Consider the following 19,457-nt stretch of genomic DNA (forward strand, 5'->3'; position numbering starts at 1 on the left):
TGTTAGCTGTTCGTAGAGCTTCTATAAAACTTTACAATGTTGTTGTGTGAATTATATTCATACTGCTTATTTAGGGGCTTTTCATTTTCTTCCTCCAGGGATGGTTCTGTTGTTCCACCCAAAGCTAACTACATTGAAGCTGATAAGTATGTCCTTCCATTTGAGCTGGCCTGTCAATCAAAATCCCCCCGAGTGGTCAGCACCTCCCTGGACTGTCTACAGGTATCATACAGCACTTTCTACTGCATTCAAGATGTACTTTGTTAAAAACCTTTTTGTTTTAATGTTAGTATTTAATGTTTTAATGCTATATTGCTGCTTCCCCTGGAAGATATATAACTCTGTGGTCTCCTGATCTCCATTAATGCTTAAACTCAGAGAGAGAGAGAGAGAGAGAGAGAGAGAGAATATTGGAAATAGGTTGTCATGTATGGAAAGGTTTTGTTTCAGATCATGTAAGTTCATTAGAAAATAGCGGACAATGAGTGGGTACAGAAAGAGAACAGGAGGGATGCTGCTGTTTCGTTTTCCTGGATGGATGTGGTTTTATGGATCACAAGCACACAGTTGTGGCATACAGAAATGAAGCTTTCTTATGGAGTGAATTCACTGTCAAAATTAGCGAGCACAGAAATACAACTAGTACGTTCAAAACTACAATTACGGTATTTATTTTACGTTTACAATTCAATTCTGCGCCGATGAATATCGTTTACATATTTGTAGTTTCGTTTACACATTTGCAGTTCTGTCTGCGCTCGTTCATTCTCGTTTTCACATTTCACGCTTCTCTCTACGCGCTCGCAGTTCTTTTATCAATAGATCGCACTATCGATCTCCATCACACATGGCTGACCATGACAGACGCTAAAAAAGCTTAACATGGCAGGAAGAACCGTCACTCAAACCTGCTGGACCAATGGAGACCCTGTAAATTCCACCCTCACGACAAAACAGTGCCAAAACTCGTAAACGAAAAAAAAATATTGAAAGCAAGGAAACTGGCGAGGAAAGCAAAAATTGCAGCATCGCAAGCAAAGAGAGCGACTGCAGGCGAGTTTTGCGATCGTTTTTTTTTTTTTTTGCTTTAGATACACTGTTTTTGTTTACAATTCTAAAAAATTTGTTTTCGATTTTTTTTTTTATCTCAACATCCATTTTTTCTCATTTATTTTTTTGTTAAAAAAAAAAAAATGAATGCAATTTTTTTTTTGAATGCGATACTTATGGCGCTAATTTGAGCCCATAGAAAACAGTCACAAATAACTGCGAGTATGTAGAGAGAAGCGTGAGTGCGCAGCGAGATCTGCAAATGTGAAAACGAAACTACAAATATGCAAACTATATTGAATGAGCGCAGAATTGAATTGTAAGCGTAAAATAAAAACCGTAAGTGTAGTTTTGAATGTACAAGTTGTATTTCTGTGTACGCTAATTTTGACAGTGAATTCACTCCATACTTTCTATTCTATATTTGTGTGCGTTTGACTTGATTGAAGTAGCATTGCGGGTCGCTGATTTCTTATTTCTGAGTGGGTCAGCCTGTTAATGTTTCTGCTTGTAGCACAGGTTGATACCTATAGTCCAGACAGCACTGCTTCAGATTTTGGCTGTCAGTGACTCCTGTGATGGGAATTTCTCATCATGATCTCGAAGCTATTGAAATGTTTTAATTACCTGTAAAGAATAATACACTGAATGAAGAATATGATTTAATCAATGCTTTGAAGACTCAAGGTATGGTAATGATGGATTTGTCCAAAAAGCTGCAAAAATAAATAATTACTCCTTATGTTGTTAATTGGTGGGACACCCACTGAGTATACAAGTATATGTGCATAACAGTTCACATACAGTATCTTTTTTTAATAAGTGAATTCCTTGTTAATTACCTCTCGTGTCTGCGTCTTCATTGTATGACTGACCTCTTAATTTCTTAGATCATCTATGAATGATGACATCATATGTTTTTAAAGCAACACCCATATCTCACAAGCCTCATCAGTGGTTTTGGTAGAACTAGACAACTGCACTCTTTTAATGTAGGCTTATTTCCTGTATTGTATTAGCCACAAACTAAACAGTTTATTGAGCTTGCTAAAGAAACTATCAGTTAGTGTAATGGAGGGCAGCCCTGGTTCTGCAGGGCCACAGTTCTGCAGGTTTTGTAGATCTCTCTAAATCCCCACATGCTTACAACATACAAAAAACACTTTATTACTTTTAGTAATAGATTAATAAAATTAATTTGAGATTTGATGTGGAACAAAAACCAAAAGGGAAAAAAAAACCTCTAGGACAAGGGTTTCCCTATCACTGACATAGTAGGTTTTTAAGTATTTGGGGCTCTCTTTTTTGGATTTTACTACAGTGTTTCACCTGATCCAGAATGGTTTCGCCTACTTATCTTGTTTTCAATGGTAGCTTTTTCCCTAGCTCAGCATTAAAGAAGAACCTACTGAGTCATAATTATCTGCAGTTTACCATATGCTCTTTCCAAATCATAATTTATGTGGAAATGCTGTATAACATGAATCCTATCTATTAATAACTGATTCAGAATGAATCCTGGTTAAAATCGTGATATTCAGCATTTTGATTCATCCAGCTCTTGATTATGTTTCTTACTATAGATGTGTAATAAATATGCCCTAGTTTTCAAAACTTTATCATGTTCTATATATCAGGGAAGACACTAAGAAAATGTATTCTGTAAATCCAGATATATTTGCAAGCCTATATGCAAATGTATAATATGCATTTTTCATAAAATGAAAAAAATAAATTGCTAACATTCTTGGCACATATCTAAATTCTTCCAATATGTAATTACTTCCAATGGGTGAAGCACACGAAAATCATTCGACCTCTAAACCAGTTTTGGTATACCATCTGGTATCAGATATTTGTGTTGACCTGAAAGTCTTCAGAAGAAAGCCAAAGCAAATAAACTGGCTTATGGCACGTCTCCACGAACCAGGAAGGAAGAGAACATTTTGGTCTCTTTCAGGGATATGAAATGCAGCTACAGAAACCTTAGTAGCTTTGTACTGTATTTGTTACAAATTAGCTTACTGTATCTAATAAGTAATGAATAAAAGCTCCTGTAAATGTATACATTTTCATGTTTGTTTAGTTCTTGTACACTCAGCTGGCAAATAATATAGTATAATACTGCAAATTAGGTCTCCAGTTTTACGTTAGGACAAGAACATTTGACTATTAGTATGTGTGCAGTGAGTAGCCACCCTAAACTGCGCTGTGCCTCCCCTGACCCAGCTGGAGGTGAATTGACAGGGCAAGCACCTGACTCTTTTCTTCCCCATGAATGGCTCCCTGCCTTTGTAAAACAGGGAAGCGACCAGGAGGCGAGCCTAGAGGAGAGTGTACAGGTGTGTGTGATTGAGAAGAAAAAAGGGAAAACTAAAGGGAATACAGTGGTAACGGGACTGTGCATGAATTATACTTGGACTACGGATAGGATTGTTTGCTGTTTGATTTGTGTGTGATTTGGATTAGATATTTGTGTAGTGAGGGATCTGTATTTTGTGATTAGTTCAGGCTCAATAAGGAGTGTTTTTCTGTTTGTCTTTTTGGATTGTGCACTCACACACTGTATTATAATAAATCACTGTTTCACACTGTAACCTGCCTTGTGTTTCCTTAAACCCCACCTGAGAGCCACGGCAGGGCTTGACATGTAACCAGATAACTCCTTTAATGAATGAACTGACAGCTAATTGTAATTCTAATCCCTGACAGATACTGAAACTAACTCTTCTGTACTTCTCGTCCCATATATTGAAATCCTGAAATAGATTAATAAAAAAAAACTACACATTTCTGAAGCGTTTCTGTGTTTAAATGTAGCATAGAAAATACTGTACAATTGTACCTGCGTTGTTATTTACAAATTCAAGAAAGGTGCTTGCCTTTCGCCTTTTTTTGTTACCTAAAAATACATGGTTATCGTCCTGCAACACAAACTCTCTAGTACTTTGCCAAAGCACTTCACTGTACAGTAATCTTTGTCACTGTACTAGGTTTCCAGGCTATAATGGTATTCCTGCAGCTCACTAGGGATGAGTGCCTCTCTGGTTTATTAACACCACCTCCAGCATTATTGTGTTGGAACTCTGCCATCCAAATATCGACCCAGCCCAGTCAAGGGGGTACATCGTCTGTTCTGACAGTTGTTCACCTGGGTGGGTGAAGCTCACTGGTTGCCTTCCACACTGTTATCCAAGCAGCAACAAACTAAACTGATTCCCTCTTCCATCGCACTCTGATTTATACTCTGAAAATCTCTAAAGTTTCAATGCATACTTTCAATGAGGCTGGGAACTGGGAACTCTCTTATTGTAGAAGTACTTATAAAGAACATTCCTTATGTCCTTTAAATGTCTCTTAATGACATTTTTTAAATGTCTTTTTACACTTAAACTTTTGATGCTGAGGATTATTTTTAAAAAGACAGAGTACAGAGGTACTCTATGTATGTCTATCCATATTTGTTGTCTATTACTCGAGACACGTTTCCTCAAAGCCACATGAAGACTCGTGACACTATGATCACTTTGTTTGTAGAATTAGTTTTCCATTGTGAAGAAGGGTGTCAAGTTTATGTTTTGCTCTTCAGTGTATTTAAAACAAACGTAGCCACCGATGAACACACTCGTAGGTTTTATTGTTTCCCATAAAAAAAAAAAAAGTTATGAGTTTTGTTTTTTAAATTCAGTTATTGTATGGTCAAATGGTCTGTCCCAATGGACAACTGATGAGCTTCACTAATTCGATTAGCCTGAGTGTTCATTTACTTGTGAATAATCTACAGCAAGAGGAAATGCATCTGAATTAGTTATTCTTTAATATAATAGTATTATGTTTTTTTCTGCCACACAGTAATTATGGAATATCAATTTTGCCAAGGCTTCAAACTTGCTTTTAGTGTAAATTCAATTTCAGGCCGTGGTGAGAAGTCCAGTCTTATAATGTTTTAGGATTGTGGGACCAGATTGAGTCCCCTATGCTCACTATGAATTACATACTACAGTTAAAATGATTACATGACATTTAGGCCTAGTTTTGTAATTGAGTCAACAAAACGTAACTTGTCCACTTAGTAACAGTTAAAAGAACAACACTGTAGTTTAGGATCTGATTACAGACACATGGCCTCATAGTGATTGAAAAGGGAATAAGAATAATATTAATTAGTGAACTGAGATCACTTTGGATTTTAACAGTCTATTACTCTTCCCGGTCTCTGAGCTTCAGATTCCAAAGGACATTTGTATATATGTTACTAATAATAGAAAATTATTGAGCTATGATTTTGTGTTTGTAATAATAATAATGCATGTAAATAAAAGATGGACTGAACAGAAAACCAGAATCAAAAGTACATCTGTGTGTGTCTGAAAGAAATACAATAGAGGTTTTCTTGTTTTTGGTTTCTTTTTGTGCTTCATCTGGTCCACGAAACGTGAAAAACAAAGTTTTCCACTGTAGTGGATATTTTTCAGGTTTTTTCAGATTTGTATTCAAGGTAATATGTTTATTGGACAACTGCAGTCTTTGAAAGCAGGCTAATTTATATTAGCCATTTCCCATTGCTAATTTGATCTTGTTGTTTTTCTTTGTCTTAATGAAGTTTGCACTTTAGTTTCATTATGCTGCTTGCACTTGTTAGCTATTAGAAATACGATGTATTTTATATTAACTGTATATTTTACCTATGCACATTTGTAATTCTGAAACCGTAATTGTATTATGGTTGATTTGTAATTTTGTACTATATTATTGCACTTTTGTATTGCTCTTACAGTGAGGGGAAAAAAGTATTTGATCCCCTGCTGATTTTGTACGTTTGCCCACTGACAAAGAAATGATCAGTCTATAATTTTAATGGTAGGTGTATTTTAACAGTGAGAGACAGAATAAGAACAAAAAAATCCAGAAAAACACATTTAAAAAAAGTTATATATTGATTTGCATGTTAATGAGGGAAATAAGTATTTGATCCCCTATCAATCAGCAAGATTTCTGGCTCCCAGGTGTCTTTTATACAGGTAACGAGCTGCGATTAAGAGCACTCTCTTAAAGGGAGTGCTCCTAATCTCAGCTCGTTACCTGTATAAACGACACCTGTCCACAGAAGCAATCAATCAATCAGATTCCAAACTCTCCACCATGGCCAAGACCAAAGAGCTGTCCAAGGATGTCAGGGACAAGATTGTAGACCTACACAAGGCTGGAATGGGCTACAAGACCATCGCCAAGCAGCTTGGTGAGAAGTTGACAACAGTTGGTGTGATTATTCGCAAATGGAAGAAACACAAAATAACTGTCAGTCTCCCTTGTTCTGGGGCTCCATGCAAGATCTCACCTCGTGGAGTTTCAATGATCATGAGAACGGTGAGGAATCAGCCCAGAACTACACGGGAGGATCTTGTTAATGATCTCAAGGCAGCTGTGACCATAGTCACCAAGAAAACAATTGGTAACACACTACGCCGTGAAGGACTGAAATCCTGCAGCGCCCACAAGGTCCCCCTGCTCAAGAAAGCACATGTACAGGCCTGTCTGAAGTTTGCCAATGAACATCTGAATGATTCAGAGGAGAACTGGGTGAAAGTGTTGTGGTCAGATGAGACCAAAATCGAGCTCTTTGGCATCAAGCATGTTTGGAGGAGGAATGACCCCAAGAACACCATCCCCACCGTCAAACATGGAGGTGGAAACATTATGCTTTGGGGGTGTTTTTCTGCTAAGGGGACAGGACAACTGCACCGCCTCAAAGGGACGATGGACGGGGCCATGTACCGTCAAATCTTGGGTGAGAACCTCCAGGGCATTGAAAATGGGTCGTGGATGGGTATTCCAGCATGACAATGATAGACAATAGACTGATCATTTCTTTGTCAGTGGGCAAACGTACAAAATCAGCAGGGGAACAATTACTTTTTTCCCTCACTGTATATCTTGTAAGTCGCCCTCGATAAGGGGTCTGACAAGAAATACATAAACAAATAATGATAATAATAATAAAGACTAACTGTGATAATAGAAAATGCTTTTAATTTTTTTAAATATAAATCATATAAATGAATCATACATATATTTAATATCTTATGTTGGTGATGTAGGGGTCTTTATATAGCCTACATTAAGAGACTTTTGTCTGATAAACATTAATGTTTTTTCCCCCCTCTCTGCAGAAGCTTATAGCTTATGGTCACATCACGGGCAATGCCCCAGACAGTGGGGCCCCAGGCAAGAGGCTAATAGACAGGATTTTGGAAACTGTCTGTAACTGTTTCCAAGGACCACAGACAGATGAGGGGGTCCAGCTACAGATTATTAAGGTACATGCATCTCATGTGGTATATTTAAACTGATATTGTTTTTCCTTATCATCTGTGATGTTTATTAAGTTTTAAGTTTGATGTAATTTTTCTTAACAGATGCAGGTATCTTAAATGTTGTGAGGAACCAAATGCCAAGTGCAATGCTTAGAAACTAGTAAATCATGCCTTTACTCTATTCCATTCTTTGATGATAATGTTGAGTTTGAAACAAAATTCTGTCCCTGTTAAAATTGTGCCTCAGCTTCAGGTAACATATATGTCCCCGTTGCTAAATTAGTGGCAATTAAAAACATGTTAGTAGTGACATGATTTGTATGTTTTTTCGTATGATTAAGGGAAAAAAAGTAGGGAAAATTATCTCCAGTTTAAGCTGTTTGGTCTTTTGCAGAATAATATTTTGATTTAAAGTGATTTAAACCAAATGTCAAGATAGATAATAACAATTCCTTGTAACATTTTCCAGTGTTTGATGTTATGTGCCCTTGTCAACTTGGATTTTAGCTTTTTTGTATGTTTAGCCATTTAGACTACAGTCTGACAACAGCCATTGCACAGAGAAAAAACATAATAATAATGCAAATGCCTGAAAAGCATACCTTTTAGCGGAAGTACAGACAAGGTTTAACATCACACCATTTTGACATAAGAAGCACATGACCATCCTGGATGTGGTTTACCTGCCTTGGCTGTTACTACATAAGACATTTCGGAGCTCAAGTTCATGTAACTATACCTATATGATATAATCTGAATTCTGCCAAACACATTGTAATTATCTATGAACACAGTGATCTGAGTGACCCTTCACATTCATACTTTGCACCTGTAGGCACTTCTGACTGCAGTGACTTCTCCTCACATTGAAATCCATGAAGGAACTATTCTGCTGACAGTGCGGACTTGTTACAATATCTACCTAGCCAGCAAAAACCTCATCAATCAAACCACAGCCAAAGCCACGCTGACCCAAATGCTCAACGTCATCTTTGCACGGATGGAGAACCAAGCGGTGAGCACACACTGCTGTTTCAGGATCCAAATATCATGCTAGTCATTGACCTCTGCCTTCATTGCCTTTCCACACTTTGATAGATCAAACTGTGAATTATTAGTCTGTCAATGTGAATGTGTGTTATTGATGAAAATGGCATGACTATGTTGTGTTCACTATTACTGCAGCAGTCTCTACACCTATAACAGTCAAAAGAACCTAAATTAAGAAGTATAATATTTTAACATAATTGGTTTGATTTTGAAAAGTGGACTTTTGGACCTACACAATATATTCTTTAGTGCTCAAGGTTTGGTATTAATAATAAGTTATCTACCTATAGAGAGAAATAGATAAGGCAAGGTAATGTAAATGTTTCTACTTCCTGCTTCATATGTCACTCACAACCCAGCTTCACAATATTTGATTTCCGTTAACAGGGCATAATTTTCCTGGCTAAGCTTTGGAGTTTCCTCTGTTCCTGTATTTCGTCAAAATAACAGCGTTTAAATATATTACTCACTTATGTTACTAGATAGTTTCCTTATTAATTAATTAATTGAAAGGTAATTTTTAAATCTATTTCCTGACAGCTATCTGTAAGTACTGAAATTAAATTCTGTCAACTCCATACATTTCATAAATCATTTGCTTGTTAAATATCAATATCTACAATTTGTCTCCGCCTTGAACACAAAGAATTCTGGGACATCAGCACAAAACTCATCCGCAGAAGTATACTCTTGTTAGCACTCTGTCAAAGGGTCCATTGAAGGGTACATAAAGCTCCCTAGCCTTGTTCCTTAAGTAATTGGGACAACCGTAAAGATGGTGAGCAAACTACTTCCACCCTGCAAGGGAAGGTAACAAGGGAAACGTTTGGGTCCAAGATTCACATCCAGTATTTTTTTAATCATTATAAGGTGTTTACTTCAACATCATGGATTAGGAGCATGTTTCAGTCTATCAGAATGTCTCCCGTTTTCTATTCTTAAGTTTTCATTTTTGTATCATTTCTATTATTGAAATCACTCCAGCCTTTTTTAAGACCCACACTCGTTCAAGCAAATGTTAAGGTCCAACTGAATCTTCTGTATTCTGCTATCAATATGACCAACTGTAGTTAGTGCATTATTCCATCTTTGCAGTAGCCAAAAAATATGTACTGTATTACTATATATATATATATATATATATATATATATATATATATATATATACACACACCGATCAGCCATAACATTATGACCACCTGCCTAATATTGTGTAGGTCCCTCTTTTGCCGCCAAAACAGCACTGACCCGTCGAGGCATGAACTCCACTAGACGTCTGGAGGTGTGCTGTGGTATCTGACACCAAGACGTTAGCAGCAGATCCTTTTAAGTCCTGTAAGTTGCGAGGTGGGGCCTCCATGGATCGAACTTGCTTGTCCAGCACATCCCACAGATGCTCGACTGGATTGTCAAACAAGTCAAACTAAGTCAAACACCTTGAACTCGTGATTCATCAGACCAGGCCACCTTCTTCCATTGCTCCGTGGTCCAGTTTTGATGCTCACGTGCCCATTTTAGGTGCTTTGGCCAGTGGACAGGGGTCAGCATGGGCACCCTGACTGGTCTGTGGCTACGCAGCACCATACGCAACAAACTGCGATGCACGGTGTGTTCTGACACCTTTCTATCAGAACCAGCATTCACTTTTTCAGCAATTTGAGCTACAGTAGCTCGTCTGTTGGATCGGACCACACGGGCCAGCCTTCGCTCAGGCACCCATGACCCTGTCGCCAGTTCACCGCTTTTCCTTCCTTGGACCACTTTTGATAGGTACTGACCACTGCAGACCGGGAACACCCCACGAGCTGCAGTTTTGGAGATGTCGGCTAGCCATCACAATTTGGCCCTTGTCAAAGTCACTCAGATCCTTACGCTTGCCCATTTTTCCTGCTTCTAACGCATCAACTTTGAGGACAAAATGTTCACTTGCTGCCTAATATATCCCACCCACTGACAGGTGCCATGATAACGAGATTATCAGAGTTATTCACTTCACCCGTCAGTGGTCATAATGTTATGGCTGATCAGTGTATACAGTACTGTGCAAAAGTTTTTGGCAGACGTGAAAAAATGCTGTAAAGTAAGAATGCTTTCAAAAATAAACGTTAAGATTATATTTATCAATTAACTAAATGCATAGTGAGTGAACAGATCTAAATCAAATTCATATTTGGTGTGACCATCAATTCTTCTAGGTAAACTTGCACAAAGTTAGGGATTTTGTAGGCATATAGTCAGGTATATGATTAAACAATTATACCAAACAGGTGCTAATGATCATCAATTTAATATGTAGGTTGAAACACAATCATTAACTGAAAGAAACAGCTGTGTACGAGGAATAAAACTGGGTGAGGAACAGCAAAACTCATCTAACAAGGTGAGGTTGCTGAAGACAGTTTACTGTCAAAAGACATACACCATGGCAAGACTGAGCACAGCAAGAAGACGCAAGGTAGTTATACTACATCAGCAAGGTCTCTCCCAGGCAGAAATTTCAAGGCAGACAGGGGTTTCCAGATGTGCTGTCCAAGCTCTTTTGAAGAAGCACAAAGAAACGGGTAACATTGAGGACCGTAGATGCAGTGGTCAACCAAAGATACTTACTGCAGCAGATGAAAGACACATCATACTTACTTCCCTTCGCAATTGGAAGATGTCCAGCAGTGCCATCAGCTCAGAAATGGCAGAAAACAGTGGGACCCTGGTACACCCATCTACTGTCTGGAGAAGTCTCGTCAGAAGTGGCCTTCATGGAAGACCTGCGGCCAAAAAGCCATACCTCCGATGTGGCAACAAGGCCAAGCGAATCAGCTATGCATGAAAATACAGGAACTGAGGTGCAGAAAAATGGCGGCAGGTGCTCTGGACGGATGAGTCAAAAGTTTAAATATTTGGCTGTAGCAGAAGGCGCCATACCTCCGATGTGGCAACAAGGCCAAGCGAATCAGCTATGCATGAAAATACAGGAACTGAGGTGCAGAAAAATGGCGGCAGGTGCTCTGGACGGATGAGTCAAAAGTTTAAATATTTGGCTGTAGCAGAAGGCAGTTTGTTCGCCGAAGGGCTTGAGAGCAGTACACGAACGAGTATCTGCAGGCAGCAGTGAAGCACGGCGGAGGTTCCTTGCGTGTTTGGCGCTGCATTTCTGCAAATGGAGTTGGGGGTTTGGTCAGAATTAATGATCTCCTCAATGCTGAGAAGTACAGGCAGAAACTTATCCATCATGCAATACCATCAGGGAGGCATCTGATTGGCCCCAAATTTATTCTGCAGCATGACAACAACCCCAAACATACAGCAAACATCATTAAGAACTATCTTCAGGGTAAAGAAGAACAAGGAGTCTTGGAAGTGATGGTATGGCCCCCACAGAGCCCTGATCTCAACATCATCGAGTCTGTCTGGCATTACATGAAGAGAGAGAAGCAACTGAGGCAGCCTATATCCACAGAAGAACTGTGGTTAGTTCTCCAGGATGTTTGAGCCAACCTACCTGCCGAGTTCCTTCAAAAACTATGTGAAAGTGTATCTAGAAGAATTGATGCTGTTTTGAAGGCAAAGGGTGGTCACACCAAATATTGATTTGGTGTAGATTTTTCTTCCGTTTGTTCTTCCTTCCTTCTGTAGTTAATTGATCAATATAATCTATTAACATGTCTATTTTTGAAAACATTCTTACTTTATTTACTTTACTTTTCACACTGGCTTAAAACTTCTGCACAGTACTGTGTGTGTATATATGTATATATATATATGTGTGTGTGTATATATATATATATATATATATATATATATATATATATATACACTCACCTAAACGATTATTAGGAACACCATACTAATACTGTGTTTTACCCACTTTCGCCTTCAGAACTGCCTTAATTCTACGTGGCATTGATTCAACAAGGTGCTGAAAGCATTCTTTAGAAATTTTGGCCCATATTGATAGGATAGCATCTTGCAGTTGATGAAGGGCATGAAGCTCCCGTTCCACCACATCCCAAAGATGCTCTGTTGGGTTGAGATCTGGTGACTGTGGGGGCCAGTTTAGTACAGTGAACTCATTGTCATGTTCAAGAAACCAATTTGAAATGATTCGACCTTTGTGACATGGTGCATTATCCTGCTGGAAGTAGCCATCACAGGATGGGTACATGGTGGTCATAAAGGGATGGACATGGTCAGAAACAATGCTCAGGTAGGCCGTGGCATTTAAACGATGCCCAATTGGCACTAAGGGGCCTAAAGTGTGCCAAGAAAACATCCCCCACACCATTACAGCACCACCACCAGCCTGCACAGTGGTAACAAGGCATGATGGATCCATGTTCTCATTCTGTTTACGCCAAATTCTGACTCTACCATCTGAATGTCTCAACAGAAATCGAGACTCATCAGACCAGGCAACATTTTTCCAGTCTTCAACTGTCCAATTTTGGTGAGCTTGTGCAAATTGTAGCCTCTTTTTCCTATTTGTAGTGGAGATGAGTGGTACCCGGTGGGGTCTTCTGCTGTTGTAGCCCATCCGCCTCAAGGTTGTATGTGTTGTGGCTTCACAAATGCTTTGCTGCATACCTCGGTTGTAACGAGGTATTTCAGTCAAAGTTGCTCTTCTATCAGCTTGAATCAGTCGGCCCATTCTCCTCTGACCTCTAGCATCAACAAGGCATTTTCGCCCACAGGACTGCCGCATACTGGATGTTTTTCCCTTTTCACACCATTCTTTGTAAACCCTAGAAATGGTTGTGCGTGAAAATCCCAGTAACTAAGCAGATTGTGAAATACTCAGACTGGCCCGTCTGGCACCAACAACCATGCCACGCTCAAAATTGCTTAAATCACCTTTCTTTCCCATTCAGACATTCAGTTTGGAGTTCAGGAGATTGTCTTGACCAGGACCACACCCCTAAATGCATTGAAGCAACTACCATGTGATTGGTTCGTTAGATAATTGCATTAATGAGAAATTGAACAGGTGTTCCTAATAATCCTTTAGGTGAGTGTGTGTGTGTATATATATATATATATATATATGTGTGTGTATATGTATATCTATATATATATATATGTGTATATATATATATGTGTATATATATCTATATATGTGTATATGTATATATATATATATGTGTATATATGTGTATATATGTATATATGTGTATATATATATGTATATATGTGTATATATATATGTATATATGTGTGTGTGTGTATATATATATATATATATATATATATGTGTATGTATATATATGTATGTATGTATGTATGTATATATGTGTATATATATGTATATATGTGTATATATGTGTATATGTATGTATATATATATATATATGTATATATATGTGCATATATATGTGTATGTATATATATATGTATATATATATGTGTATGTATATATATATATATATATGTATGTGTATATATATGTGTGTATATATATGTATGTGTGTATATATATATATATATATATATATATATATATATATATATATATATATATATATATATATATGTATGTGTATATAGATATATATATCTCGATATAGAGATGTATAGATCTATATACAGTGAGGGGAAAAAAGTATTTGATCCCCTGCTGATTTTGTACGTTTGCCCACTGACAAAGAAATTATCAGTCCATAATTTTAATGGTAGGTGTATTTTAACAGTGAGAGACAGAATAACAACAAATAAATCCAGAAAAACGCATTTCAAAAAAGTTATAAATTGATTTGCATGTTAATGAGGGAAATATGTATTTGATCCCCTATCAATCGGCAAGATTTCTGGCTCCCAGGTGTCTTTTATACAGGTAACGAGCTGAGATTAGGAGCACTCTCTTAAAGGGAGTGCTCCTAATCTCGGCTCGTTAACTGTATAAAAGACACCTGTTCACAGCAGCAATCAATCAATCAGATTCCAAACTCTCCACCATGGCCAAGACCAAAGAGCTGTCCAAGGATGTCAGGGACAAGATTGTACACCTACACAAGGCTGGAATGGGCTACAAGACCATCGCCAAGCAGCTTGGTGAGAAGGTGACAACAGTTGGTGTGATTATTCGCAAATGGAAGAAACACAAAATAACTGTCAGTCTCCCTCGGTCTGGGGCTCCATGCAAGATCTCACCTCGTGGAGTTTCAATGATCATGAGAACGGTGAGGAATCAGCCCAGAACTGAGCTCTTTGGCATCAACTCAACTCGCCGTGTTTGGAGGAGGAGGAATGCTGCCTATGACCCCAAGAACACCATCCCCACCGTCAAACATGGAGGTGGAAACATTATGCTTTGGGGGTGTTTTTCTGCTAAGGGGACAGGACAACTGCACCACATCAAAGGGACGATGGACGGGGCCATGTACCATCAAATCTTGGGTGAGAACCTCCTTCCCTCAGCTAGGGCATTGAAAATGGGTCGTGGATGGGTATTCCAGCATGGCAATGTCCCAAACACACAGCCAAGGCAACAAAGGAGTGGCTCAAGAAGAAGCACATTAAGGTCCTGGAGTGGCCTAGCCAGTCTCCAGACCTTAATCCCATAGAAGATCTGTGGAGCGAGCTGAAGGTTCGAGTTGCCAAACGTCAGCCTCGCAACCTTATTGACTTGGAGAGGATCTGCAAAGAGGAGTGGGACAAAATCCCTCCTGCGATGTGTGCAAACCTGGTGGCCAACTACAAGAAACGTCTGACCTCTGTGATTGCCAACAAGGGTTTTGCCACCAAGTACTAAGTCGAAGGGGTCAAATACTTATTTCCCTCATTAACATGCAAATCAATTTATAACTTTTTTGAAATGTGTTTTTCTGGATTGTTTTGTTGTTATTCTGTCTCTCACGGTTAAAATACACCTACCATTAAAATTATAGACTGATCATTTCTTTGTCAGTGGGCAAACGTACAAAATCAGCAGGGGATCAAATACTTTTTTCCCTCACTGTATATCCTGTAAGTCGCCCTCGATAAGGGGTCTATATTATTCTTCCAAGATGCAATATCACGATGGACTAAATTTCTGCAATGCTATTGCATCTTTAAAGAAGCTGAATTGACTGTCACATTCCAAGAAAGAAACCCAATTTAATATTGAACTATCATATCAGATTTGAGTGAGTTTCACAGAAGATGACTTTACAAAAATTAAATAACCTGTGTAGTTAATTATTATACCTGTGTGCATGTGTGCGCTCATTACATGAAAACTCCATACTTAATAACAATAGTTTTCGTAACAGTAATAATGAATTATTTTGCAGGTAATGCTTTTATGCCAAGCGATATACATGGTGGATAAGGGCGTCTGCCAAGAAATAAAAATAATAATATTAAAAACAGTCTGCTCATTATTGTGAAGAAAGTCAATCAGTTTTAAGAGCTGGCTTTTCCTGGTGTGTTCAGGCTCTGGAGGTTCAAGAGCTTGAAAAGGGTAGATACCGGCAACAACTGCAGCAGTCTCCTGTCACGGCCCCTGCTAGCAGCTCTCCCAGATTGGACTGCCCTGCAGAGCTGGAGCCCCCAAGGCCCCCCACTCCCCAGCCCAGCCCAGAAACAGACGGTAACACAACAGATGAGCACCACAGCCCCGAGCCCTCCACAGAGCCAGCCTCTCACAATGACTCGGAGCACTTCAATGGAGAGATGGAGGAAGGAGGTTCAGAGAACGTAGCTGCCCAGGACCAGACAAATTGCAGTCCACAAGGTATTTTTTTAATTACTAAATTAAAGACATTATTTTTAATTCTGAGCCTTAAAACCTGTAGTGGTCCAAATATACTTGGAAACACACACTCAGTCTAGTACCGGGTAGACCCCCTTTTGCCTCCAGAACAGCCTGAATTCTTCGTGGCGTGGATGCAAATAGCATTTTGGTCCAGGTTGACTCAATAGCATCACGCAGTTCCTGCAGATTTTTCGGCACACATTCATGTTGCTATCCTCCCTTTCTACCTCATCCCAAAGGTGCTCTATTGGATTGAGATCTGGGGACGGTATGGGCCATTGGAGTGAACTGAAGTCACTGTTTATTTTCGTGGAACTAGCTTGAGATGATGCGTGCTTTGTGATGTGACATTATCCTGCTGGACATATCATATTGAAAATGGGTAGACTGACCATAAAGGGATGCACATGGCATTCAAACAATGCTCAATTGATATTAAGGGGTCTAATGTGTATAAAGAAAACGTGCCCCACACCATTATACCACCACCACCAGCCTGTACCATTAACGTCAAATTCTGACCATACCATCTGCATGTCGCAGCCGAAATTGAGATTCATCAGACCAGGTGACGTTTTTCCAATCTTCAGTCGTCCAAGTGTTGGTGATCACGTGCTCACTGTAGCCTCATCCTCCTGTTCTTAGCTGACAGGAGTGGAACACAGCATTGTCTTCTGCTGCTGTAACCCACCCACTTCAAGATTCAACGCGTTGTGTATTCAGAAATACTCTTCTTTACACCACTGTTGTAAAGAGTGGTTATTTGAATATTTGTGGCCTTTCTGTCAGCTTGAACAAATCTGGCCATTCTCCTCTGACCTCTCTCATTAACAAGGTATTTTCACCCACAGAACACAGAACATTCTCTGTAAACTCTAGGGTGTGAAATGAGATGCTGGAACCACCACATCTGGCACCAACAATCATACCACAGTCTTAGATCTCTAGTCTTCCTCATTCTAATGTTTGGTCGAACAACTAAACCTCTTGAACATGTCTGCATGCTTTATATATTGAGTTGCAGCCACATTATTTGCTCTTTGGATATTTGTCTTACCAAGTAAACCTAATAAAGTGGCCACTGAGTGTATATTTTTAGTAAGTATTCAGTAATTTGGAGAAGTAGACTAACATATGAAGCACAATGGTTAAATGTAATTATTTACTTTATTTGATGTGCAAATTTTAACACCTTACTCATATTAAATCAACTAGTGAAGATATATTCAATATGCCATTTTTATATATATATTAGTTTGTATTCTGAAAAAAAATATAAACTCAACGTAAATTGTTGGTCTCATGTTTTTTTTTTTTTGGTTGTTCAAGGGGGGTGAAAATAGAATACCCACCAGTATAATGGTAGGGGAAATACTGAAGCTAGATAGCGGAGATATTGTATCACTTTAATGTTGAATTTTTCCAGAAATTCCTAATGAAGATCCACATATTGCACAAGAGTTTTCGTCGGAGAGTCAGGAATCCTACACAGCAGCAGGAAAAGGTATGTCTATTCTGACTTCATTTTTATATACATCGGTTCAATAACTTTTTCAGTCACAGACTTTCAATACAGGGAAAACATTGACATCTATAAAACATATGTGTAAATAAACTGAATATGCTATACATGTCTCACTTGGCATTTTCTAATACACACTTCTTTCATTGTGTTTGCTTAGGTTATACTTAATCACTTTACACAGCCCCAGGTTTATAATAAATATTACATAATAATCTTGAATCTGGGGGTTGTTTCTATATATGTTTGTGGGTAGGGAATATAATTATAATTTTTCATTCAGTATACTAGTATGTTTCATCTGGTTTTAGCTTGGGCTTTATAGAACCCAGCAACTGAGCACATATATAATGACAGTCAAAATTACGAGTTAATCTGGTCACTTATATTGCAAAACAAGATGAGCAATCATAATGAAATATTTGGTTTGTCAGAAAAGAATGTTTTGCAATGTTTTTACTGCATCTCATCAAAGTATCCTCCCTTGTTATCTTTCCCAGCTGCACAGTTTCAGAACACGCTGTCAACATTTCTGCAGTGTTTCATTGGTGGTTGTTATGAGTTTAGTCATATCTCAAAGGATATAACTTCTCGTAATTTTAGTGTGAATAAGGTCAGGTGATATGTAAGTTTCTGTAGTGAATTTGGGAAATATTTTGGCAGCCTGGAGTCCTTAAGAGATCAATTTCCCAGAAAATGTTAGCAGTAAATGCAACCAAAAACTGTGGGGCTGACAAAGGGCACTGCTCAATTGGCTCTTCTTTACAGATGTAGAAGAGACTGTGGCTGACTGTGAAAAGCAAGTCCCAGAAATCAAAGATTTAGTGCCCCCATCTGGAAGAACTGAGACTGTTCAAACAAATGGCATCGTGGACGATCGCACATCAGTGTCCTCTACTGACATCTTGGTACGATATCCCAAGGTTCTCTTATGGTCTCTGAATCTGAGTTCAATTGTGATTTATGATAATTTCAGTTCTTTTAAAATATTTCCACAGGGATACATAAACAGTTCAATCAATTTCTCCCAAATAGCAGCATTAATTAAGCAATGATGTGATAGTATGATTCCTTTCCTCTCATAACTATTGGTAATTTCAGATCAAAGCGATAACAGAAAATCATGTAAGGAAGGAAAAAAAAGAAAAAAAAAGTAAATGGCAGAAAATACCAAGAGAAGTTATCGGGCTAAAATCACATTTTCAGCTGTGTTCAAAAAGTACTTGTTTCATGGTTCATTTTAAGTTATGATATTTTTCAGCTTCTTCCTTTGATCACTATATGTTTGCAAGACTGAGTCATAATTGAATGCTTTCCTTGTGTTGCTACTGTAATGCCAACTGATCCATCACAGTCCTTTCCAAATTATCTGATGGATGAGAGCCAAGTTAATAACAGTGATGCAATTGAAAGGTCTTTTATAGGCTTTCATCTCTTCTATTTGCCATGAACATTTGCTTATTTTGTGAATCTTTTCCTAGGATACAGATGCGGTTCATGGCCCTCCTTCAGCCAGGTTCTCTCACATTCTCCAGAAAGATGCCTTCCTGGTCTTCAGGTCTCTCTGTAAACTATCCATGAAGCCGCTGGCCGATGGACCCCCAGACCCAAAGTGAGTGAAAAAAACAACTTATCTAATAATGTAGGGTCATAATGTGTCCTGTTTAAAATGGCAAGCCAAAAGTAGGGTAAGATGGTTAGTGTCAAATCAGCCTTTCTTTATTTGTATAATATAAATATGCAGTGTAGCAAGGATAATGCCTGATCTAAATGTTATTTTCGCTCCCTTTAAATT

The 19,457-nt window shown here is 38.4% G+C and overlaps 1 protein-coding gene across 1 annotated transcript in view; it reads left to right on the forward strand.

Moving 5' to 3' along the window:
* Positions 1-19,457, forward strand: part of arfgef2 (ADP-ribosylation factor guanine nucleotide-exchange factor 2 (brefeldin A-inhibited)) — a 74,665-nt gene that overhangs the window by 20,771 nt on the left and 34,437 nt on the right. Inside the window, exons 3-9 of the mRNA XM_066702668.1 lie at positions 99-222; positions 7,221-7,367; positions 8,200-8,379; positions 15,819-16,119; positions 17,567-17,644; positions 18,431-18,570; positions 19,144-19,274. Coding sequence (XP_066558765.1) covers positions 99-222; positions 7,221-7,367; positions 8,200-8,379; positions 15,819-16,119; positions 17,567-17,644; positions 18,431-18,570; positions 19,144-19,274 — 1,101 coding nt within the window. The remainder of the gene's footprint in view (positions 1-98; positions 223-7,220; positions 7,368-8,199; positions 8,380-15,818; positions 16,120-17,566; positions 17,645-18,430; positions 18,571-19,143; positions 19,275-19,457) is intronic.

Source organism: Amia ocellicauda, chromosome 4 (genome assembly GCF_036373705.1).
Source record: "Amia ocellicauda isolate fAmiCal2 chromosome 4, fAmiCal2.hap1, whole genome shotgun sequence".
Lineage (NCBI taxonomy): Eukaryota > Metazoa > Chordata > Actinopteri > Amiiformes > Amiidae > Amia > Amia ocellicauda.